Source organism: Ursus americanus, chromosome 3 (genome assembly GCF_024610735.1).
Source record: "Ursus americanus isolate L20-20 chromosome 3, mUrsAme1.1.p, whole genome shotgun sequence".
NCBI lineage: Eukaryota > Metazoa > Chordata > Mammalia > Carnivora > Ursidae > Ursus > Ursus americanus.
The window spans coordinates 14631581-14658220 of record NC_142129.1 but is presented as its reverse complement, the minus strand read 5'-3'; the positions used below and the strand labels follow the sequence as shown (position 1 = coordinate 14658220).

Here is a 26640-nt window from a genome sequence, read left to right as displayed (position 1 = left end):
AATGCTTCAATTAAAAGACAGTGAGTATCTGATTAAATAAAAAAACCAACTATATGCTGTTTTTAATAGACCCATTTAAAATGTAAGCAACCAGAAAAGTAGGAAGTAAAAAACCAAATTCTCTTCATTAACACATTAATTATTCAACATGTTAGTCTACTTCGCTCCTAAGGACATTGTTTTTCAGAAGATCATACTGTATATATGTATATATAATATACCTCTCTCTAGGACAGAATGATTTGTAAACTTTTATTGTAAATTGTTTTCAATGATATTCATAGTTTTGGAGTGTTGGCATTTTGAGTTCTTTGAATAACTGGAGGGAAACTATTTTGTCAGTTACAAAAGACAAAGTAATTTAAAAAATTTTATTGGCCCAATATACATTTTAGTTTTGTTTTTTTTTTTCAGTAATCTCTACACCCAATGTGGGGCTTGAACTCACAACCCTGAAATTAAGAATCACATACTCTACTGAGCCAGCCAGGTGGCCCAATGTGCATTTAAAGGGATCTTGGGACTATGATTATTATTTTTTACTAATTTTGCTAATAGATTATAAATTCCAGGGTAATGCACATAAATTTTTAATGAAAAAATTTTTGCCATTCTTTTCCAAGTATCTAGGAAGTACCTATGTCTCATTTTAAGGAATTAATATTTTGCGAAAAAGTCAAAGTATCAAGCTCGGCATTTTGTTAGCTTATTCATTCCTCATAACAATGCTATAAGGTATGTGTGTTTAGATCCAGAAACATGAGATCACAAAATAAATTGCTGAAGGTCCCAGTTAGCCATCAGTCGACTAAGATTTTGAATCCAAGGTGATGCCAAGCTATGGAACACACAGGCTTCCTTTCCCACTGTCAATGCTGCTGATAACACTGAAAAGGCCTTACTCTTCAAACTTACCTCTTAAGCAGGAAAAAAAGAAAATTTCTACAAGATCACCTTTCCTGAGATTACTGCTAAATTTAGACTAACAGCGTCCCGTTACAAATAATGATAATCAATCCGAACGGGTTAGATCATCTGTTTCCTAGTGTATTAATTTCAGGTGATACTTCCTGAACTTGATTTATCCTAATGGCGGGGGGGGTGCGGTGTTTCGGCTCTATGCATAGAGGAAGGGAAACGACCCAGATGTCAGATCTCCGGGGCTCCTTTTGTAGAAAGTCAAGGCAGCAGTGGGGAAAAGGTTGAGCGTACAATATTCTGGGTGGGCCCCTGAAAACGAGTTAATCGGCCAATGAATAATTATTAGAAATACTCCTGTATTAGCTACTAAGACTGCTAACCTCAGTCGAATCGACGGGCAAGGCCTCCACTTACTTTCGACTCGGGGTAACCCTCTGGCACATTTGCTAATTTGGGTCTGGTTAGCCAGCACAGCGTGCCGCGCAACCCTAGCCCACTTGCAGCTGGGAACGTGAGGCTTGGCGCCTCGGGCAGATCCGGCTCGAGGGTCGTTTGATAACCAGAGTCTCGCGAGATCTGGGGGAAAGGGGCGGGAGAAGCTCGCGTGCACGCGCCCGAGAGCCGTTAGGGTGGGACCTCTGCCGGGCGGAGCGGGTGGAGCAAATACAGTTGGACGCCAGTTGGTGGAGCCCCCGCGGGAAACAACTAAGCGCGAGGAGCGTGCGCGCTCACGTCGCGGCGACGGTGGCGGCGAGCGGCGTCAGAGCTCGAAGGGGGGGCTGACGGCTTCTGGCGGGTGGCGGTGTTGGAGGCGAGAGCTTGCTTAGCCTGTAACGCTTCTGTCCCAAGACCCGACGGAGAGTGAGGGAACGAGGGTTGCTTTCGGGGGCTGTTGCCTTCTACTTACGCATCGTCGTGAGGAGCGCAGCCCGGACTTTCCTACAAGCCCTCCGGCTCCCTTTCCACACGCCTTGAGGCAGCGGCGGCGGCGGCAACTGAGACAGCGTCTTACCTTCCCCCACCCCTTCCCCTGTCCCCCCCGCCCGAAAGGGCCCGGTCTGCGCCCCACCCCCGCCCGCTCGCTACGCCGCCGCCATGTCGGCGCAGGCCCAGATGCGCGCAATGCTGGACCAGTTGATGGGCACCTCCCGGGACGGTAAGTGTCTGCCAGTGCCCTGGGGGTGGGGGAGGGGATGGGGAAAGCGAGGGGAAGGGGCTCCGCGGGCGTACCTGGGCTTGCGTGTGTGGCTGAGTAAGGGGCTCCCGGATTGGTAACACGAGGTCCCGGCTCCCGTCCCATCCAATCAGGGCTGGGCAGGCGGCCTTGGGGGGCGGTGACCGAGCGGATTGGCGGGAACTGCTGCCAATGGGGTCAGGCGGGGCCTGGAGGCAGAAAGGAGAGTTTGAGATATGTTGACTTGTCTGGGACGGCAAAGCCCACGTCTCTCTTGCCGTAGTCGGCCATCCCGTTTTGTGGCTGATTAGATACAGGTGGACCGCTAAAGCCTCCGCCCCCTGAACTAATTCCTTAACCCAGAGCTTTGGGATCATCCCTCGCCGCCGCCCTCCAGAGCATCCAGAGAGAACTGCCCCACCCCCACCTCCCGCCCCTTACCTGGGTCCGGAGAAAACCTTCTTCACTATGAACCCAATCCCAGAAGTGCACTCTCGATCCCCACAGAAACAGTTCTTCTTATGGGAAAATCTGACCCAAACCATGGTTTCTTGAAGTGGGTATGTTTGGCCCCATTTTGTGAAAAGAAAAATGTTATGGCCTGTTTTTTTCCGAGAGACCTCCATCTTGTTAGAGAATTTAATAGAAGCTTTGCTCAGTAAATATTGACAAATCTTGCATGTGCCCCAAATAGAACCATTTTGAAAATGTGGTGCCCAGTGAAGTAGAATTGAGGGAAACAACGATCCTTTTAGGCACTTAGGTTAGAGTTTGTGTAGCAAATTACTAAATGCGGATCTTTTTGTCATAAAGAGAATTTCTAAATGAAAAGATGAAATGCTGTTGCTTTTTTGGTGATGATAATGTATTATCAACTTGATCTTAAATCCATGCTAATACGGAGGAAAGGTCTAGTTCAGTACTTTCTTAAAAGCAAAACACTTGCTTATTTATATATGTTGCTTGTTTAGACAGATTGTTTCCTAGCTATTAAATGCTTTTTTCTTGAAAAGTTAAATTGCTTGACGTAAGGGAAAAGCCACACATTTTTAACAGTTGTTCTTGTAATTTTCTTCAATACTGTGCAGCAAAATATGTGAGTAGATTAAAAAATATTTATTGGATTCAAATATTTTTCACAGTACATACAGAGAATGACTTTTCAGGGTTCACAGTTAAGTTTTAATAAAAACCCATATTGAGAACTTGTCTTCATAGGTCACATAGACGAACAGGTGGAAGTGGCAAACCTACTTGTGGTTGTGTGGAGAGGAGGGGAAGATTGGGAAGGAAATGAATTTTGTGTAGTAAACTCTTGAAAGCTAACATTACTAAAAGATGCCCCTGGAGAAACTTTTACCTGTTCATTTTTCACTGTTAGATAACAATGGTTATTTTATAACTGCAGCATGTGTTAACATTGCTCCTTTTCCATAATGAAGATGGTATTGGGAAGGGACCTAATTCAGGATTTTAGCTGATAGAATAACAAATTTTTGTAATAAAAGTATGGAAATCATTTAAGATTTTACATGAACCTTTTAATCCTAAATGGATACCATTTTTGGTACCTTCCACATGGATTGAATTTTCTAATTTTACTGGGAGGGTAGTTGGATCAAAGTAACTGCTGTCACCTGTATCACTTGATAAATTTCCAAACGAGGTAGCCAATCTAGTATTGCAAAGCTACATTTAAATATATATATATATAAACATATATTCCTGTGTGTGTAGTCAGCAGAAACATGGATTTCTTAAAATCCGTTCTGCTTTGTATACAAATAAATTTACATTTTTTTATGTGTATGTTACCGGATTTTTTTTGCCTCCAGACTATGAGGATTTACCAATGAACTCATGTTAACGAGTCCACGATATTATTTAACTGAAATGACTGGATTTTCACTGCTGTGTTGGGCCAGAAGTAAGAAACATACTACTTTCAAGGAAAAGAAATGAATGTTTTTTTAGATATCCATATTAGTTCTTTTATGTATACAAGATAAGAATCAGAACTTTCTTTTCCTTACCAGATAATGAGTTTACATATTTCATCTTATGATTCAGGACCTTTAAAATAATTAGGATTGTTCTTTTTTTAGCATACAGTCAACTTCCAAGTTATCCAGGGGTAGGGGAATATGGATACGTTCCTGAATAACACCATATAATTTAAAACCATATAATGGAAAGCTTTGTATTGGACAAAGGAACAGCTTACAGGGAATGGTGTTGGGTGTCTTTGGCACTAAGAGGTGGAAATGGGGATCCAAGAGGTGGGAGAGAGATGGAAAAGGTAGGTAGGGGAGGGTGTGTTTAAGGCAGCTCTACCTCCCCCCCCCCCTTTTTTAAATCATCCCAGAGACTGACTATAAAACAACTACTGTCTTCTGGGGCAGTGGGACTCAAGGTTGCAATAACCCCTCTTGCAGTAATCCCTCCTCTACCCTTAGTGTCCTGTCTTTGAGGGAATCTGAAGTGGCACAAGAGGCCTAGGGCACTGGGAAAATTTTGTTTCCCTTTCACCTCCCCTTCTCCTCCACCACTAAAAATATTTATTCCTTATTCCGCTCTCCCAACTCAGTTTTTAATTAGTTCCTTTTTAAACTCTTTGGAGATGTAAGTCTATTAAAATTACCTTATTCTGAGTTACTTAATTCAGTTAATCATATAGATAACCTAAGCTTTATTGAAATTCTCAGAAATGGGAATTTTAGTGTCAGGGAAATGGAGAGGTAATTTTGAATCACTGGGCACTCCCAGAAAGGACAGTCTTGGGTGAGTGGTGGAAGTGGGGGGCTTTGGACAACCAGAGGGCAGCATGATGGTGCTGGGAGGCTGGGCAGGGGGATGACCAGGAGGTGGGAGAGGAATGCATAAGGGTGGTGGGAGGGCCAAAGACAAACTTTGCCTTCTTTGCAATTTTGCCTAGGGCCCTGGTGGTGGCAACCGCCTGTGTGCCACTGAAAATCGTGCCGATGCCTGGCATACTGCATAAATGGAAGCAGGGTACCGCGTGAGTTGAAACATTGGTCACACTATATAAAGTTTGTATATGTGAATCAGTGTAACTCATACCCATGTAACTGGGGGTCTGACTGTATTTGGATTTTTCTGATAAGGCATCATGGGCTAAGGAAAAGAGCCCTGGGCTGAGACTCAGGAGACCTGGTTTCTAGCCCCACCTGTACCTCTAATTGTAATCTTGGGTAAGTCACTTAACCTTTTTTGCCTCAAGTTAAATCAATAATCTGTTAAATGGGAAACCAAATAATTTCCTATGTTACACTCAAAAAATGTTGAAAAATAAATATATTTTAAGTTTTTTTAGGAGAGAGGAACCATAAGTAGATATAAATTAGTATGTTATTTTATCTAAAGTTTGAGGTAAATTAAACTTTATAAATACCTTTCTGTTGTAGTTGTTAGCATTAATAGAAGGGAGAGGGATAATTTTTTCCCCCTGAACATAGTCCATTTGAAAGTAGGGAGGAGCAGCAAAGGAAAATTCAAGCAGCAATTTGAGAATTGTCTGTGTGACAGTTGGAGGAACTCAGTATCCTTGCACAGACTGTAGTTACTTTCTCTGAGTTGGTTTAATTGCAGGGATGTCCCTTAGCTAAAGCTCTTTTGCCAGGAAATAGAATTTGGTTATAAGCCTCTGGTCCTGACCCCTAAAAGGCCTGCCAAGGTGCAAGGGATAGGAATTAAAATTGAGGGTATAAATTTAGATTATATCTGAAGTTTAGAAACCAGGGAATTTACAGAAGGAGTATTGAGGACTCCATATTCTTTAATTATTTATAATCTTTAAATGGCAGAGATCATCTCTGAAAGGTTAAAACAGGCCGGGAATGGCAATCACCCCTTATTCACCCCTCCCCCCAGCCTCATGTCCCAAAGGACCATTGGACTAATAGAATGTAGAATATAGAATCGAATTTTATTGCATCGTTAGTTGCCCATTATGTTTAGGGAATGTCTAGGGCAAGTTAAAGCTTTCAGATAATTGTGCCTATTTTTGAGAATAATCTTTCCAAACATACAATGATGTACTTCCTAGTTTATTAGAGTACATTTAGTCCCAATTTACTATTTTTTGCTGATTAGTTACATTGTATAGTAGTTTTATAGAATGTAAAATTAAAACTCATCCTAGGAGGTAACCTGGAAAATAGAGTTCAGAAAATCATTTACTTGTTGCTAATATAAGTTTAATGATACATAGCTGTTGAACCTGTAGGATAGTATGACATTGCTGCCTTTCTGCAAAATAAATCATTGAATCAGAGATAGAGGTAGTGTTTTCTTCAGTGGATTTTCTTCATAAAGTCATCTTTACTGTAATCTGTGTTCCTTGACTTGTCATCAACATTGAGAGCATTTTTTTTTTTTAATTTTTCTCATTAGCATAATGAGCCATATTTATTTCTTGGTCAGTTGTAAGCCATTTCTATTCTACTTGGATTGTTCATTTTCAGTGAAGGAGGCATAGCCTTTAATGTACAAGCACACATTTTTAAAAATAATAATGGGGCATATCTTACTCCAGAGTTTGTAAATTCTTTTAACATAAGAAATTTTGGCAGAAATAAAGTTAAATAGTAGTTAAACATCAGGCTAAATAAGTTTTAGTGAATATTTGACTTCATCAGAGGTTTAGGCGTATCAAAACACTGAAAGCTCTGTTAACATCCATATGGTGAGTCTGTTTTAAACACACTTTAATAACTAATTTTGCATTTTGAATTCTGAATATTTCTGTCTGCAGAGCAGCCCAGAAAACAGTAATAGTATCATTTCATATAATCTTGTTTTGTCTTTGGATTCTCTACAATTGTTTAGCTTTCCTCAAGGAAGCCTATGCTTGTGAGATATTCTTTTACTTTGGGTATAGAAAAAAATTGAAACCAAAAAAAAAAATCATTTTGTCTATCACTTGCATAAGCTCTATAAGCAGCAAATAAATGCTTTGATTTGGATAACATGTCACATAAGGAAAAATGGTGGTAAGCTGCATATTCAAGGTGGGTAGCAGGAAAGGTGTCATGGATCATGGTCTTTTAATGAGTCAGATAATGGTGTTCAATACCAGGTGGTTCGAACAGACGTTAAAGCTTAAAGTTGCTAAGAGTTCAGGCAAGTGGTGGGGTTGCAAAGATAGGTAGATGGCTTAAAATGAAGGTCCCTTAAGTGTGGGCAAACTAGGTAAATGAGGCAGATGCTCCTCACGGATGGAATTCTAGAAAGGTACATGAAATGGGTTGAATCTTAAAAGCCCAGGGCTGTTAGTATAGTCTACGAGGAAATAGAAATGATTGTTCTAACCAGCTCAGTCAGTCTACTAAGAAGTTGTAGAAAAAAAAGATGAAGAAAGTTGGAATATTTTGCTGGAGAAAGAATGAGGGAGCGAGAGAGAGGGTACATTTCTGACAGGAATCTTATGAATTCAGCACCAGCAGAAAAGTCATTCTGTTTGTTTTTGGTTTAAATTCTCATGCACTGGTAGCCACTAGGGTAGAAATTGGAAGGCAAGGCCAGAATACATCAGTCAATTTTTGTAAGGTGATTGAGGATATAGAGAAGAGTAGTTTTGTAAAAACTGAATAAATGTCATATTTTGCTGTTCAACATGGGCTAAAGAAAGGAGTCTTTTAAGTTTTTTCTAAAAAAAAAAAAAAGCTCACTAGATATTGATCCATATGTTCTAATTTAGTTGTGAACCATGTGCAGTGATGTTTGACCTGTGTGATTCAACATGAAAAGAATTTAACCAGCTGCCCTTGCTGAGTCTTTTGTCATGTCTCCTGAATGCATGGTAAATTGTTCTGTTTTTATCTTCTTGAGACTTCAGTTTTCTCTTTCAGAGTTAAACTTTCCAAAGTTTTACCTTTCAATAAAATAAGTTGGATATTTATTGGATAGTATCTATAGTATACTTAGCTATTCACTACCTCTTTATTTTGTACTACTATTAGATTACGCAGTATACCCTTTTTTAGTTATTTGAAGGTATATTTTAGATCAGGATTGGCATTTTGGCCCACCTGCTTTTTGTAAATAAACTTTTAAATGAATACAACCATGTCCATTTGTGTACCTACTGTCTATTGCTACTTTGCCTTAAAACAGCAGTTGAGTAGTTGCAAGAGACACATATGGCTGGTGAGTTTGAAATGTTTGCTGTCTGGCCTTTAGGAAGAGCTTTTTATTATTTTTTTTAAAGATTTTATTTATTTATTCGACAGAGATAGAGACAGCCAGCAAGAGAGGGAACACAAGCAGGGGGAGTGGGAGAGGAAGAAGCAGGCTCATAGCGGAAGAGCCTGATGTGGGGCTCGACCCATAACGCCGGGATCACGCCCTGAGCCGAAGGCAGACGCTTAACCGCTGTGCCACCCAGGCGCCCCAGGAAGAGCTTGTTGACCACTGTTTTGATGAGTGATTCTCAAAGTGTGGTCCCAAGACTTTAGCAATACCTGGGAACTTGTTAGAAATGCAAATTCTTGGGCCAGCTCCAGAAGTTCTGGGGATTGGAACCAATAATCTGTGATTTAAGAAGCCTTCTACATGACTCCGATGCACATTAAAATTTAAGAAACTGTTCTAGATAAATGTTTCCCAAATGTTAGTCACGCATACCACTTCGACTATTTTTAACCCTGTTTTCTGTTTGTTTAGTATTTTCTTCATGTCAACTCACTTTCTAAAAATTTAATTGTAAAATGAAAATTTATGTCACCAGGAAAATACAGTGAGAACAACATGGTATTTTAAGAGATAGCTTAGACTCTAAACTACAACAAAAAATGATAGCTTAGACTCTTGTCACATGTGCTAAACATTAGAACTTGTTAGATGTTAAGCACCAGATGGACTTCATCCTGTACTTTTAAAGTTAATCATGATAAATAATCACTAAATGATTCAGTGGTGTTTAAAATGTTGGTGAAATCCTGTTGGTGAAATCAGATAACACCTAAAATCATCTTCTGTATAAATCTCATACTTTGGAAAATACTGTCGTAGTTATTCATGTGAAAGAAAAAGCTGTTTGAACTGTACATACCCAAGCCCTGAAGTAGAAATGAATGACCAGAAGAAATACATACCTGTGAGATGGAGAGATCTAGGAGTCTCTAGAGAGGTTCATCTAGCCCGACAGGGTAAAATTACCTCATATAGCTTGAATTCTCACCTCTCTAATAGCGTTTTGGCCCGTGGTAGCCAGCAGTTCTGCAGGATTTCACCAAGCTGTTTCACAATGGGAATGTGAAAAGGTGCCTGGCTATGGGAAAGGCTACTTACAAAAGATAACCAACAAACTATGGGGGAGGTGTCTGTGGTTTTATGTTGTGGATAGGGGAACAGCAGGACATGCTTGCTAGGAAAATGGTTGATTCATCTCAGATTCTGGAAACCATGCGTTCATATTTTGAGAAATTCCCATGTTATTTAATTTGCCTGATAGTATTAAAGGGATACTGCCCTAGACATGGTGTTCTGTGTATTTACTGGCTGATGTGCTTTAGGGTATAGTAATTGTTGATAGGAATAGAATCTTTCTTTTCCTGAATACCCCCAGGTTGCTGAGTTGCTTTAGTTACTTCTTCCTTTCCTTAGAGATTATGGACACATTTGTTTCTGTTGTCTTTTGTCTCTGTGATAAAGTAGTGACATAGGACACTAATCTTAGGGACTGAAAGTCTAGTGGGTAATGAAGGTTTATACATGAGCAGTTATGTTTAAGTGATAAATTCTGTGATGCTGATTATAGGGGTCTAATTTTGCAAAAACTGTTAAATACAAAAGACTATCAAAACACCAATAGGAGGGAACAAATATTATTTTGTATATTTTCTTCAAATTAAAAACAAACAAAACATTACAAATGAAGTCCCTCTGTTCCCCTTCACAGTCACAGTCCTTTCCCCAGAGGCAATCCTTGTGAATTTGATGTGTATTCAACATGACACAGTATTTCTGCTGTGTCGTTTCAGTAGTTGTAAGGCTCAGTCTCCTTCATGGTAATCTCTGTTTTTCATTTTAACTTCCTTTATCATTGAGTTGTCTGTCACTTCTGTCCTTTGGTATTCTCATTTCTTTTCCTTAATTATTTCTTTTCTTCACTATTTTTTGATTTGGGGAGGCTCTGCTTAGCTTTTATAGCTATAGCCAACTGATGAGAATTTGTCTTTTTTGGTAAATCAGCCAATCACTTTCTGTTTGGTTCTTTTCAGCTATTTCTTCATAGCCAGAGATAGCTTTCATTACTTCTAATTTTGTGTAGAGAAAGTTCTGGATGATAGAAGGCACCAGATATCCCCAGTACAAGTGTTACTGTATCAGAATTGCAGCTCTGCAAAGTAAGTATCAAAATAGAAAATTTAGCAGGCTGCAACTTTTTAATAACTGACTTTCCTTCATGACATGTATTATAAAACAAATTCTATATAATCTGCTTTTAGAACTTAATTTTTAGGTAACAGTTTATTCATGCTTTTCTAATGTATTTCTTTAAAAGGAGAAACATGTTGATACATTTCCCACAGCATATATTCTACCACCACCCCTGCCAGTGGCCAAGACTATGCTTGTGTAATGAGAGAAGATAGTTGTGGCGAAGGGTGGAATAGAGCCCTTGGAATGTAGCTACTTTAGTATTCCTGTTCTCACATTTCCATCACCATTCTGTTAGCTCTTAAATATCCTGTAAGCTTTTTCACCTAATAGCAAGGCTGTTCCCATGTCTCATTCCTTATAATTTTGTTACATGGATTTTCATAAACAAGTAGACTGGTAGATTTTTTAAAAAGTTATTTTAGCATTATTAATCTTTGTTATATTCAGTAAGAATGAACTTGTTCTAGCAATTTCTACAATGAGCATTGCAGTTTTTTAAGTATTAGGCTTGTCTTGGGGCTTCTGATAGGGTAATAGTAGTACCTATTTGTAATTATAAATCTATAGGGCCCTATGGGAAGATTAAGAGGGATAGCCTTTCTGGGCCATATAGGACCCTTATTTTTGCATTTTTCTGGGGGAAAGGAAATTTTCTAACTTGGTATGACTTTATAAGTTCTGTTAGATAGAAGTGACTTGATTTGGAAGAGACAATGCCATAATTGGTTTTTCCCACTGCCACCTTTGTCTGAGTACTCTTTCTTTCCTTATGTAAAAAATACATTACTGAAAAGTTTGACATGTGTCACGTCGTGTTAACTGTTGCAAAGCACCTATAATCATAATATGTTAAAACATGGTAGTGAGTCCTTTTACAAAAGAAATGCTATATTTTGAGCTGTATAACTATGCAGTGCGTTAAACTAAGTATATTGACAATTACCTGGAGTAATAGATTTTTTTTAAGGATCATTACAAATGAGTTCTTAGAGATGAGCTTTAGGCTGAATTCTAAAGGAACAGCAAAGGTAGGTGGGAGAAGTTAGTAGAGTTGATGAGAAACTTTGAGAAGAGTGTAAAAGTAATCACATTGGTTTTTCAGTGTAGCAGTCACTGTGCAGCATTTTACCTCTGAAGACGAGGGTTTCCTGGGACAGGACAAGTGTCTTCCTGCCCTGCGCTAGACTAGAAATTGGCCACCGGTCTTTATATAGTTGCTGTGTTACTATGTGGACTGAGTAGCTGATATAAGAAGTGGTAATAAGAGGGTGAAACATTTCTCTGCATTTGATGATTCAGAGGGCACAAGGAAATGAGGAACTTTAAGCTATCGGTTATACACCTTTTTTTTTTGCTCTGCTTTCCTTTCACTGAAGGGGTATGGATTTTATTTCAGAGGGAATGTGCCTTTCCTGTCCTAAGCCAATGGTGACACTTGGCCCCTAACAAGTGTACCTGTGGGGAGGGCTTTCATTGTTACATTGGAGAATATGGGAGGGCTTTCCCTCTCTTGGCCCCATTTATAAGCTAGGGGTTGCTTCCATTTGCTTTGTGTGCTGTTGAGTTTTCTTCTGTTTCCCTAAGCTAAGCTCTAAGCTAATTCTATACGAAAGAAATACTAATTAGTTGTTTTTATAAATTGCTTGCCATTAATGCCTGATATAATATGCAGTAAAATAAGGATTCCGCATACCATTATATATGTCAAATATTACAAAGTTTAAGGTTCTTTTAATTACAATACTAAACTCAGTTCACTTTTGCTTAGCCTTCACAGTTGTTGATCACATAGCATGGTCATCCACTCACAGCTTAAAAAAATACAGGGAGCATCGGAGAGAATGGGTAAAGTAAAATTTTGATGTTTTTAAAATAGCACCTAAATCTATGAAAGTTTATTTGATTTATTGTTTGTATGGGAGGGAGAGGGTGGGTGGCACTGGAGGGGAGGGGGCGGGTATTGGGAAAATAGCATGCACCATGTAAAATGATGTCCAATACCATCTAGGCTGAAATTTTAAGTGTTACTACTACAGTTTAAGTCAGTTTCAGAAGAGGCAGGACCATAAAATAGTGGTGTTGGGATTTACAGTGGGCTTATTTTTCCCTCCCAACAGATTGAAGGGGATTTTGAGCATAGCAATATTTGAGTACAGTCTGGGGGAGGAGCTGCCTTTTTAGAGTGGCCTATCTGTATTCCCCAAGTGAAACTGCCTCAGTACCACGTTAGGCCCTGTTAACTTGCCGAGAAACTTTGAGAGGAATAATAGGCATTCCAGTTTTTATTGTACACTTGCAACTCAGGTGTTCCCAAATGCAAATTACACAATTCATGAAACTCATGAGGGGGTTGAACCAAAGAGAGAATTAAAGAAAGTTGTTACTCTGAAGTTAGTTGCTTGGTAGTAAATATTAACAAATTTGATGCTTCCATTCAAATGAAGAACATTTTGCCTACCAAAGTTCTAAATCAAATTGCTAATTCTAAAAACTTGGATTATAGTTACGTACAAAGCCTAATTAATTACTGTAGAGGTTACAGGGAAGAGAAACCTTCATGTTTTTATGGGTAGGACTTTGTATTGCTGTTAACTCAGATAACTTGGTTTAATCTCTGTCCCATTATTTTTTAAACTTTGTTTACACACTAAAATCTGGATTGAAGAAAAAAATGAAAAAATTAAGAAATCAGATTTTACCCAGAAAATACTATTCTGGCCCCAGCTTTGCTATTCCCCCATGTGTAGCCATTTGCCAAAGCCAAATTTGACTTGGAGTATTTAGTATTCCCTAAACCTTTCTGCCTTTATAAGCTTTGTCAAAGATGATATTCCAGTTTGAAATGTTCTTCTTTTCTGTGGTCTGAGTCCTATCTTTTCTTTAAATTTTGGCTTCTACTTTTTGTATGAAGCCTTTTCTAACCTCTCCATCCTTGGTGGCCATTTTAGTCTTAGAATTCCTGAAGTACTACTGTTCGAGACATCCATTTGGCATTCGGGTCATGCTACCTTTATTACTTGCTATTTGATTTAAATGTCCTATTTCTTTACCAACATCATGGACTCCTCAAAGGTAGAGAGCTTGCAATTACATGCCTATTTGTAACCCCATTGACTAGCACAGAGGATATATGCACTAATAGGTTTGATTCTGTGATTTGGATCCAATGTTAGTGTAAGAGTAATTTTTTTTTAACTCAGGTTATTTTTATATGAATATATGCCCAGAAAACCCAAAGATACAGTATTTGAATTCATAAGTAGTTCTTTTTATTAAAAGATTTGATTCATAATTGTTTTCTATTAATTGTAGTCTGCCTTTCCCCTCCCCGCCCCCCCAAAGGGCACTGTTTTACCTAGTTTCTTTTGAAAAACATGGTTTGGGCCAGATACCGTGATAGAAACCAAAATTACCAGTATTTTTATTTTAAAATTCTTTGTTGGTTTAGCTAAATTACATGTTTCATGGCATAAGCCCGAGTAAATTTATTAAATACTGCATGGTAATGTAGCCAAATTATTTTAAGATGTTAACCTTTAAATATCTTAAGTAAAACTTTAAAAATACCAATTAACAGATACTTACTTGCTAGTCCATCTCGGGATATTTCTGTATCTGAAAATTATTACCAGTTTTATTATTTCATGGTCTTAAAGGTTTTTGTAATGTGTAAGCTGGTATTTGATAGCTGTATTTATTGTGTTTGCAGTTATCAAATGTTTATAGAGCAACCATTCTTATGCAGTGAGAAGTTACTTTAAAATGCTTTTTGGCATTTATAGAAGTATGCTTTTTGTAAGAGCTCATCAGGGATAATGTTTGCTAAATTTGTATTTGGAATTGTTTATATTTTACCTGATAGCTGTGTCTTCAGGGCACATGTATCTTAATATTAGACTTAATGTTGTGATTTCTGAAAGCAAAAACAGTTGCCCTACTTCACAAAATGTTTGATTAGTGAAACTTCTAAGAACCTTGACTTTATTCTAAGGCCTGGTTTATAATATTACTGAGCCATTAGTTTGACATAGCATTGAAACAATACTGTTGTTGTATGCTAAAAAGCTTAGATATTGTAGTAGGGAGAGTCCAAGATATGTAAGGTTTTTTTTTTTTTTCCCTATTTAAAAAAGCTACATCATCTTTAAATTTCTTAGCATAATTTGGGTACAGATTAAAAATAAGACCTTTTTTATTACATGCCAGTAAGCAAGAAACTTCTAATACATAGCATTGCCCTTCTGGTGCTAGCTTATCATAATCCCATTCTGACGTGAACTTAGGCCCTCACCAAAGTCTTTATGAATAAAATCTTTAAAAAAGCATTTTTTTAAAAACCTCAGTTGGCCCAGAGACCATTTCCCTGAGTTCCAGCGTTGGACTTTTTCCTGTGGTCAGTCATATTCTTCTGTAGGGTTACACTTGTTAAGTCAATATTTTGAAAAATAAAACACCCTGATTTTGTTCACTTTTGTTTTCATATACAAGAATCTTTACAGTCAACATGTACTTCTAGATGCTGTATTGAAATTGCTGGCAGAGTCTATTCTATACAAACTGAACAATCTGGCCCCTTGTTTTATTTGTAAAGGTTCAATGTATCTATGCCTGCCTACTTCAATCTGCAAGGGAGTGTCAGAAAGGCCCCGCATTCGCCGAGCCGTGAGTTATCACTAACTTTTCAGATGTGTTAATGAATGTGGAACAAAAGCAGTTGTGTTTAAAAGGAAAAAAGGACCATCAAAATAACCTTTATTATAGTAGCAGGCGTGAACACTAAATGATTTATTCCAAATTGTGGTGTCAAAAATAACCTACTTTAACTAGAGACTAGCCTCTAGAAAACCTATTGTTGAACTGCTCTGAAGCTATCATTTAGCTATAAATTACTTTTCTTAAATTTTATATACCCTGATTGCAAATAAGAATGTTTTTTAAGTCCTTTTTAATGGAGTTAAAACAATTTGAACAAAATCTTACCCCACCTAAAAATGACATACTTAGTTGACTTTGCATTAAGCTCTTCAAAATAAGACCATGTGAAAGGGGTAACGGCTTAACTTTTTTGTTATTCACATGTGAAAAACAGAAATTAAATAATTGAATCACTTCCTAGATGAGTTTTTGGAGTGCCCCAAGCATCATGTGAAGTACAGAGGTATTTACAATCTCTTTTGGTACCAACATTTCTTGCTTCAGTAATTCATCAGTAGGTTTTCATTCATCAATGATGATACCAATTTAAGGCTAAAATAAAACACCTACACTTCTTAGGGCTTATCATCCTATGTAGAAGAAAATGCCCTTAAGAGTTTTTTTTTTTTTCCTTTTTTTTCCCAAAGAGATTCTAAGCAAAAAAATTGTAACTAACATCTATATTTTGTTACTAGAGCTAGTTACCTTTCTTTTTCTTAGACTCTTTAAAGTTTGAGTTAGATAGGCATATTTGATTAGGAGGTTGGATGCTTCTCTTGCTTAGGAGGTGTATCGTGTTATATGAAGACAGAATAAATTTAAATGTACCCAGTTTGACCATATGTAGCACAGACCACCTAAAATTTGAAGGTACGGTACCTTTGGAGGCATTAAAGTTAACGTTTCATTTAGGCAATGTGCCTTTGTCTGACTGGTGTGTAAGTCCTTCTTCCAGGTTTGTACACTCTTAAACACGCTATTCTACCCTCTCTAACTCATCCCAGCAGCAAAAGGGAGACACTTCAGCTGGAACAAAATAGTGGAAGAAATGGCGTCTGGGGTTCAGTGGGGATTCGCAGTGTGTATGCAATGTTTGCAAGATTACTTTTTATGTTTTTCAATTAATGTAAATAATTACAAAATAAATCTGTGCTTAGTGCCAAGTAGGGAACATTGTATACCAATAGAAACTCTCCTAGTGGGTCTGCTGCAAGTCGCCTAACCTCTTGGGGCCTCAATTTCATCATCTGCAATGTGAAGGAGTTGGACTCTATAATCTTTAAAGTCCATTCCTGCTCTGTATCCTATGCTTTTCTGAAGTACTTTAACAGAATGCATTGCTTTCCCACTTTGACTATTTGAATTACATTTGCAGTACACATACTGCAACTGCATGTCTAAAATAGTTTTTCTATAGGATATTATGTAAAAAAAAACTAATCCCTCTTGAGCTGATTTATAAATAAATATATGTGTGTATAGCCACACACAAAAAGCTAGTGATAGTAGGGCTCTCAGAAAATAAGTATTTTCCAGTTGTCTAACCTTGAATGTTATTAACTTTCCTATATTACAGGAGATACTACCCGTCAACGAATCAAATTCAGTGATGACAGAGTATGCAAGAGTCACCTTCTCAACTGTTGTCCCCATGATGTCCTCTCTGGAACTGTACGTATTTATTAAATTTATCGTTTGATTATTGGTATCCTACAGAAATGAACTACTTGATAAAGACTTAATTCCTTGTCACGTTATTATGCAATCATTTTTTAAAAACCGTTTTAGAGGAGGGATTTGCATCCCTTATATTATTTATTCAGGTTGATGATTTAAATCTACAGAAACGGAATTCCTCTGAAAAGTTATTCCTGTCCTTTGCTTTATAATTTTTTCCATTCTTCAGAGAAATTTTTGAAAAAGCATTTCTTATTTGGAATATAGAGGCAATTATTACACTGTAGTTGCTCTTTTAGTTCTGAAATTACAGAATGATTTTTAAAATAGTTTTCTTTACTGTAGAACAGAGTAGACTTTTATCCAAACCATTATATGTTTAGATTTGTGCACATTATATTGTGGAAATCATAGTGAGGAAAACATAATAGTAAATACTTAAATTCACACAACTTAATTTGCTAGTATTGTTGTCACTTAAAATGCACTTATATTTCTTTTTTTTTTTTTTTTAAAGATTTTATTTATTTATTTGACAGAGATGGAGACAGCCAGTGAGAGAGGGAACACAAGCAGGGGGAGTGGGAGAGGAAGAAGCAGGCTCCTAGCAGAGGAGCCTGATGTGGGGCTCGATCCTGTAACGCCGGGATCGTGCCCTGAGCCGAAGGCAGATGCTTAACCACTGTGCCATCCAGGCGCCCCTGCATTTATATTTCTGACTCCTAATAATGTAAAGCTCACTTAATTTAGATTCTGTATCTAGTGATGTTGGTTGACCTTGGAGTATCATCATTTTAATTGGAAAGATAAACCACATGATGATGGACCTATTTAAATGGAACAAAGAATCTGATTTTTTGACTTTGGGGTTTGGTTGAAATGATTACTCACTGCAAGAGTTTCCCTTCACAGGCTACATGTGATGGCAGAGGAGGACTAGTAGGAGCTAAACATTTAGCTGGCTTTATTTTTCATTTGCCAGAAATGACTGAAATGAAGAAAAGATTTCTGACTTCCATTTTCAGACATGATGAGTTCCTGTAAAGTAGTTTAAGTGAGTAGTTTCTTCTGGATAGGGAAAGTTAAATACGTCTAACAGATATCAAGGCATATACAATAGGAAACACTTCTGTCTTTTTCCAATAGGAAAGACTGTTGAAACTATATTATATTAAAAGGGGGGGAAGCCTACATTAAAAAATATATGTGATACCTCAGTTTTTTTTAAGTGTAATAACATAATCCAGATTCTGAGCACTTGAATTAGAACTATGACAGATAATTAACCCTCATTTCTGCTCTTTAGAATGTACATAATTTTCTACTGTGCTTATAAAACATTTGAAATCTGTAAAATACAGAATTATCTGTAGTATACTTTGATTCTCCACATTTACTGTTGTATTAAATTCAACAGTTATTTAATGGCTAAATTATCACTTCAAATAATTTTTGAGAACAGGGTTAATTAGCAGAGTGACAAAGTTTTTTTTATTTTTTAAAACTATAAAATCAGCCATAGCAAGACATGGACATAGTGTTATATTCTTCAGATATGCCATTAATAATAAAAATCTGACATTGTAGTTGTGCTTTACGTTTTATAATGTACATATGCAGTTATGCTCATTTATTTCTGTTTTTAAAGATTTTATTTATGAGAGAGTGCGAGCGGGGAGAGGAGCAGAGAGGAAGAGAAAGGGACAAGCAGACTCTGCACTGACCGCAGAGCCCAGTGTTGTGCTCGATCCCAGAACCCTGAAATCATGACCTGAGCCAAAACCAAGAGTCAGATGTTTAGAGGCACATGGGTGGCTCAGTTAAGTGTCTGACTCTTGATTTTTGCTCTGGTCATGATCTCAGGGTCTTGGGATTAAGCCCTTAATCAGGCTTGGTGCTCAGTGCAGAGTCTGCTTAGGATTCTCTCTCTGCCTCTACCCCCCATGCTTGTTTGTTTGATTGTGCATGCACGCATGTATGTGCGCACGCGTGTGCTCTCTGTAAAACATAAAATCTTAAAACTGTTTTATGATCCACAGTTAGCCTTAATGGTAGTAGGTGAGTATTCAAAGTCACATAGTTCTATTGATTTAAAGTAAAATTGGGACCAAACACAAGTTTTATTTAGCATGTTTTCTACTCTGTAGGGAATACTTAGTTTTTTATTGTTAAGTAAAAAAGGAGGAGTAGTTGGCCTTGGACTTTCCATCTTGTCAATTTCTTGCCTGGTGGATTTATAAGATGCACATTTTCTCAAAGTCTAACATTTCTGAAATACACATTTTAAAATGATGCTAGAAAAATTTTACCTTAATTGGTAACATTTTCTTATGGTACAGAATTGAATGGTGTGGCTTAAAATTGACGATGCTTGGATTATATTAAAAACAGTTAACAAAAAACCTTCTGTAGGCACTTGCCAGGGAAACTGGATGAAAATATCTCCTTTTTGTCAGTGTAATAGACCTGAATTGCCTTATGTAAGGATGATATTTAGTAGTTGTCTCTGTGAGAATTTAAGCAGAGCTTGTACCGATGGCTATGGGACTTTGTGAGACTCCAGGGTTATCACAGAGTGGTCTCCTTGATAACTCAAAACCATCCATGGTGTGACTTTCTCATGACTCTTATTAGGGAAAAGAGCTATTTATAACAGTCATCCTGTGTACAAATGGTTTATAATTACAGAGTTATGACTTATTTAGCAACAATCTCTCTAGAACAACTTTTTTTGGCACAGTCTAACAGTTCATACCTCTTTATGTTGAAATGCCTGTTTCTCTTTTTCTTTCTTTTTTTAACATGTTAGAAGAACTGAATTGTAGCTTGATTTTAGAATGCTTTTTCTTTGTTGTATAACTAAAGTTTACCCTTTTCCTCAGATTTGTCACTTCTAGCAGAATATGATTCACCAATACCCTAGATTATTTATTTAGCAGAAGAATACACAGAAATGTATTTTCTGGCATTTTTGGAGATGGAGAATGTGATTTCTAAAAATGTACTCAAGACTGACTATTAGTATGAAATATTTTTGGAATTCAGTTTGGTGAAAAATGCTCCATAATATTTTACCTTTCATTAGTCTGATACTCTGATATAACTAATTCATAAGCTAATAAGTCAGTCACAGGAGGTCAAATGTAGAATAGAGAGTCAAAATAATTGTATATATATATTTTTTTTTGGGTTACGATTTTTATAAGAAGCATGACTTTCTTCTAACTGAGGAAGCTGCTTTATTTGAAAGGCTTGTGTTATTCTCCTAGTCGCTGAGAATATTGTCTTGTTTTAGTCTCATTCTTTTCCTCCTTTTGGCACACTTAATTTCTTCCTGCTGTAGTCACTGTGCAAACGGTAGGCAGCATCCCCTTTCAGATTAGGCAAAAGCAAAGTTGTTCTTTTTCCCCTGAACACATTATTTCTGGTACATATCTTCCCTGAAGAAAGATAAGTACATCAAAGTGCTTAAAAAAGTCTTTCCATCTAGTTTCTTGTGATCTGGAAAAAAGATGCGTAGTAGTAATAATTTAGAGGCATTATATCTAAAGCAGAGACGGTAACAGAAGCTTGAAATTAAGATCTGCAGAGATGAAAATGTATACTTTCATGATGTGCCTGTCCTAAAATCAGAAATGGCCACTACTGATTTTATTACAGCCTTCATCATAGTACAATTTTAGGGTTGACAGACTATCATGTAGTGTAAGGTCATCATTTCATAGGTGAGAAAAATTAAGGCTCAGAGAAATTGTGCTTGCAGTTGTCTCACAGAGAATTACGGTATATTGTACAACACAGGCATCTTAGAGTTATTTAAATCTAAATACTTTAAAAATGTTTTTGTGGGTTTTGTTAGTTTTTAGATAGCACATTTACTTAGGGCAGTGAGTTTCAGATGTTTCCGAAGGATCCCTGGAGGCATTTCATTCACTAAGTTCATGGGGACTAGCCAGTCTTTCCTATTTCAACTGGACTTTTACACATTTCAAGTATAGGGATTTTCCATGAGATTTTGTTTAAAAAAGATTTTACTGCTCAGAAATCGAATTTAAAGTTTAAAATTGAGAAATACTTTGAGACAAGGATAAAGTAAAATTTTTTTTCTGCCTTTTTGAAGTGATTGAGTAGGAATATTGTCAAAAATTCTGACTGAGTTGATTTTATGGTGCCCCAGTAGGTTCTGGTTTTTATCTGAAGTGCAGTTTTTACTAATTGAAAGTCCTTTATTATACTTCTCTAAACCATTCTATTTAAGGGCTGGTCTAAAATCAGTTACTTGGGTACATACAAGCCTGAACTTTAAAACTTATTAAAGTCTCTTCGATAGTATATATGCAAAAGATTCATGAAAGTATGGAGAAGCAGAATAAGTGATAAACAAACCACAGAATTTTCTCAACCAGCCACTAGAATGTAAGTTTCATAATAAGGGCAGGGATGTTTGTGCAGTGCTATGTCCTCAGCATCTAAAACAGTGTCCCTCCATTTTGTTGAATGAGTAATCAATCCGCCCAAAGTAAAACACTAAATAAGTCTGTTACAAAACTAACTTGAGTTTGAAAAATTAACAATTATTAGTTACTTTAATTCCCTTTTAACACGTAGGGAGCTGGAGAGTATCTTGGGTTTGTTGAGTCGCTTATCTGAATAATGATAGCAGTAGTTCCACATGCAGATGTGAAAAAATTAGTCTTTAGATACTTTAAACTCAAAATTTCTTCCCCAAATGGTTTGTTTGGGCCTATTTTAGTATTTTTTTTTAACAATTGTTCTTAGCATTAGCCCGGAAAACTAGCTTAATTTTTTTTTCCTTTGTAATTTACATGACAGATTTCTAGAGCTGCCCAATTTGTAAAAATGCCAGTTTTTGCAACCTAAGTCTTACCAGTTAGGCCTTTTTTTTTTTTTTTTTTAAGATTTTATTTGTCAGAGAGAGGGTGTGCGCACAAGCAGGGGAGTGGCATGCAGAGGGAGAAGCAGGCTGACCTGCTGAGCAGGGAGTCCAGTGTGGGACTCGATCCCAGGACCCTGTGATCATGACCTGGGCTGAAGGGAGATGGCAGATGCTTAACCAACTGAGCCACCCAGGCTCCCCTGAAGTGATTTTCTTTTTTTTTTAAGGTGACCCAGAGACCGTGTATTCTAGCATCTTGTTCTAGTTTAGTCTGTCTTTAGTTAAGGTTGCTCAGCAAATTTATCCATTATTTGGATTAATGATTAAATACAAATACACAGTTGACCCCTGAACAATACAGGGCTAGGGGTGCCAAGCCCTGTGTAGGTATAAATCCCTGTTATAACTTTTGACTCCCCAAAAGCTTAACTGCTAATAGCCTGTTGTTGACTGGAAACCTTACCGATAACATAAACAGTCAATTGACAATATTTTGTTTATAGTGTGTGTGTGTGTGTGTATTTACATACTGTATTCTTAAAGTTAAGCTAGAGAAAATGCCATTAGTAAAATAAAGTACGTTTACTGTACTATGAAAAATGCGCATATAAGTGGACCTGCGTGGTTGAACCATATAAGTGGTTCAAATCCAGGTTGTTCAAGGTTTGACTGTACATGCATATAGTTAAGATGAACTACAGTGTTGATATTCAGTCTTTATAAGTTAAATTACAAATTAATTTTACTTTTAACTTTTATTCTATAATGAATTAGTCTGAGGGAAGAATTTCTAACTTCTGTAATAGAAAATTTTAACTATAAATAGAAGTAGAATTGTATGATGAACTTCATGTATCCATACACCAGCGTCAGTAAATCTTTACCACATAGCTACTTATTTATAATCACTTAATGTCCTTTTGTTTGTTATTTTGAAGCAAATTTTAAATCTTGGACCTATCTGATAGGATGAATCTTGAAACAATATAAAATAGTAAAGACCAATTACTCCCAGGCAAAGTAGAATGAGATCTGGAAGTCATTGTTAAAGCAGAGTGTTTTTCTTTTTCTTTCTTTTTTTTTTTAAAGATTTATTTATTTATTTATTCGACAGAGATAGAGACAGCCAGGGAGAGAGGGAACACAAGCAGGGAGAGTGGGAGAGGAAGAAGCAGGCTCATAGCGGAGGAGCCTGATGTGGGGCTCGATCCCAGAACGCCAGGATCACGCCCTGAGCCGAAGGCAGTTGCTTAACCGCTGTGCCACCCAGGCGCCCCTAAAGCAGAGTGTTTTTCATAGTTTGGTACTTAGTTAACATATTTCTGTGTCATACTTGTTTTTCCATACAGTGATTAAATAAATAATAAATAATTATTACCTGAGAACCTCAGATCATCCTCTGAGTGTTCCCTGAACTTGTCAGATCTGTTTTAGAGATGTGTACAGTTTTATAAACTGTTTTAACAAGTCTGAAGAAACTAGTGTGTCTCTGAGGTGACTATTAGTGTAAAAGAGAGGATGGAGTTATAAATGCATCATTTGAAGGGTGTAGACAACACAGAATAGAGCAAACACATGATAATAAGTGAAAACTTGAAACAAATATTTTTGTTGTGCTAGATTAACCACAAACATCAAGCAAAGTCACACAATCTCTATCACTGGAAATATTTTTTAAACTGATGAATTTTACCTTGATGTACAGGTGGCAAGACAGATGATTCACTGAAATCCTTTTTAGTTTGATGATTCTCACTCATTAAGGGAACGTAAAATCATTTGGTATTTTATTTAGACCCATATATAGTAAAACACTGTGAATGTATATTGTCCCATAGACATTACTGGTCTATAGGATCAAAAAATATAGGCATATATATTAACGTATTTGGATAATGTGTAAAATTTCCACATTTCGGTACTTTTTTCCCCTTTTATGGTATTTATTGTAGTGTTTGGAGTAATGAAATTTAAGTAATATTGAAATTAAGAAGAGGAAGAAATAGAAAAAGGTGAGGAAGGTAGTCTGAATGGAGAAAGTAAAGAGAAATCACAGTAAAAGTTAACAGAAAATTTCTCTTCAAAAAGTGATTTTTTTTTCATTTCTGGGAGTGGTACTGATTGCTGAAATCAGCATTCATTCACTTAACAAGTACTTACTGATACAGAAGTGAACATGGGTTTTTTCTTTAAGTGGTGGGAGCTAGCATTCTGATGTGGGAGACGCACAGCTAACTGAAAAGAAATAATGTGATTTCGGGTAGTGATTTAAGTTGCTAGGACAAAAACATGGTTAGGTAACTTAAGACTGTCTCAGACAATGGTCCAGGGGCTACTCAGGGTGGTTAAAGAAAACTGTTTTGATAAAGTGACATTTGAAGAGATCTAAATGTTAAGAAACTTAAGCCAATCATTTCTGAGCAGGAATGAACTTAGCACATGTTGCTTCCTCACAAAACTTTGGGTGTTTTCCTGTTGTACAAATGGCCAAAAATCTAAAATCCTTAGCCCAGTCTACCTCTTCCTTGAATGAATAAATCGGTTTGGTCCTCTCTTTTTACCAGACTGATGTATTCGTTGTTGTCTCATTATTTTCCTTCCCTAGCATGATTCTCATTTTAGCTTACCTCTTTTTCTCTTGCTGGAATAACTTTTCTCCTTTACACATTTAAATCCCGCCTGGCTTGCTACATGTGATTGCCTGAGCTTATAGCCTTTTAGCCTCCGAACCCCAGTGTAGTGCCTGCTCTCCATGCTACTGAATAGGCATTTGTCAGTTTTTCTTGTTTATATATGTGTTCTCTCTTTCTTCTTAATTAGCATTGTCTTTCTAGTGCAAGGACTTTTTTTTTTTTTTTTTTTTAATTTTATTTGAGAGTGCACAATGGAGAGAGCACGGGCTCAGTAGAGAGGCAGAGAGAGAGAGAGAGAAGCAAACTCCCCACTGGGCAGGGAGCCTGATGCTGTGCTCGATCCCAGGATCCTGAGATCATGACATGAGTTGAAGGCAGATGCTTAACCGACTGAGGCACCCAGGCACCCCAAGGACTTTTGTTTTAATGTTATCTAGATATCTTTGCGTATCTTGGTTTGGGATGGATAAGAAACTATTCATGCTATGTTCTTCAAAAACAGTATTAAAAGCTAGAAGAAGAGCTTTATTTTTCTTTATCCACTCAAGGAAAAATGGATTTGGAAATGGTACAAGTGGGAACGAGCAGTTTATAACAGGAACTAATTTCTGCATGCACAGTGTGCCCCTTTCCTCTTCACCTGTCATTCATGTTGGGCTTGTTTATTTAAATGCCAGGATTGGAATTAGGAAAGAAATACCAAAATTTTTGTTTTAAGACAATATGGCATAACTTGAATGCATACTCAGGTTTTATTATTTCAAGGCTTTTTCCATATTATACTGGGCTTTCTCTTGTTATTGAGCTGGAGCTTGAATCAAATGTTGAACGTGGATGAAAGAGAGATTTTACAAATATGAGGAAGGAAGAAAGTTGGAAATGCAAGAAGTGAGAAAGTATAGGTGACTTGTGTTATAGAAAGTAACATTGGCATTGGAGGGCATGTGGAAGGGTTCATGTGGTCAGCTGGGGCTTTGTATTTTCCATCCTGTGTCCTGTTATCATGCCATTGTTTCACTTTTTCTCCAGCTGGTGTGTATTCTTCTTAGTACTTTACCAATATCACTATCTATTTTTTGATTCCTTGCTATTTTTTTTTTTTAAGATTTTATTTATTTGTCAGAGAGAGACCGCGAGAGAGGGAACACAAGCAGGGGGAGTGTGAGAGGGAGAAGCAGGCTTCCTGCCGAGCAGGGAGCCCGATGAGGGGCTTGATCCCAGAACCCTGGGATCATGACCTGAGCTGAAGGCAGACGCTTAACTGCTTAGCCACCCAGGTGCCCCAATTCCTTGCTATTTTTGTACTACATCTAAATTATTGTTATATATATATTAAATATATTTATATATTAAAATAGTATAAGGAAACAATAAAAAGATACATGGGAAGAATTATTTTATTTATTTATTTTTTAAAAAGATTTTATTTATTTGACAGAGAAAGACAGCCAGCGAAAGAGGGAACACAAGCAGGGGGAGTGGGAGAGGAAGAAGCAGCCTCCTGGCGGAGGAGCCTGATGCGGGCTTTATCCCAGGACTCTGAGATCACGCCGAGCCAAAGGCAGACGCTTAACAACTGAGCCACCCAGGCGCCTCAAATTATTATTTTAAACAAACTATGCCGTGTAAATAAATAAATAAAAGAATTAAAGCTAGGTTAGATAACAGTGAAACTATTGCCGTAATGTGAAGGTGGTTTTTAGAAAGTTAAAATTACCAAACAGTGCGGTTTGTTTTTAAATCGTAAATATAATAATAGGAATTTATACTGTTACTCTTAAGCATTCTTCCTCCTCTTCTTCCTCATTAAAATTTCCTGTGACAATATACTATGATCTTGCAGGTGACACTGTTCTTTAGAAATACTTTTCAAGGGGCGCCTGGGTGACTCAGTTGGGTTAAGCGTCTGCCTTCTGCTCGGGTCATGATCTCAGGGTCCTGGGATCCAGCCACACATCGGGCTCCCTGCTCAGCGGGGAGCCTGCTTTTCCCTCTCCCTCTGCCTGCCTCTCTGCCTACTTGTGATCTCTCTCTCTTTCTCTCTTTGTCAAATAAATAAATAAATAAATACTTTTCAGTATTTCCATTGTTAATAAATTGACTTAGGGATGTCAGATTTGGGGTTCCTATATAATTTGTTAAAGAGGGTCTCCTAGAAGAATACTTGAGCTGTAACTCTAAGGAGGAATATGTAAAACTGCTTGGAAAACTTAATTGGATAAAGCAAGCCTTTAGTG

General features: G+C 37.3%; 1 protein-coding gene across 4 annotated transcripts in view; it reads left to right on the top strand.

The window, feature by feature from the left end:
• LOC123788889 (putative RNA-binding protein Luc7-like 2) overlaps window positions 1–26640 on the top strand; it is a 75516-nt gene that overhangs the window by 10195 nt on the left and 38681 nt on the right. The window contains exons 1-2 of one of the 4 annotated variants that reach the window (XM_045792538.2): window positions 1634–2077; window positions 16773–16867. In XM_045792538.2, coding sequence (XP_045648494.1) covers window positions 2017–2077; window positions 16773–16867 — 156 coding nt within the window. In that variant the 5' untranslated portion in view covers window positions 1634–2016. Of the gene's footprint in view, window positions 1–1633; window positions 2078–7948; window positions 12347–12459; window positions 15164–16772; window positions 16868–26640 lie in introns of those variants that run through there. The other 3 variants (XM_087860794.1, XM_087860793.1, XM_087860795.1) reach the window with 3 other exon arrangements.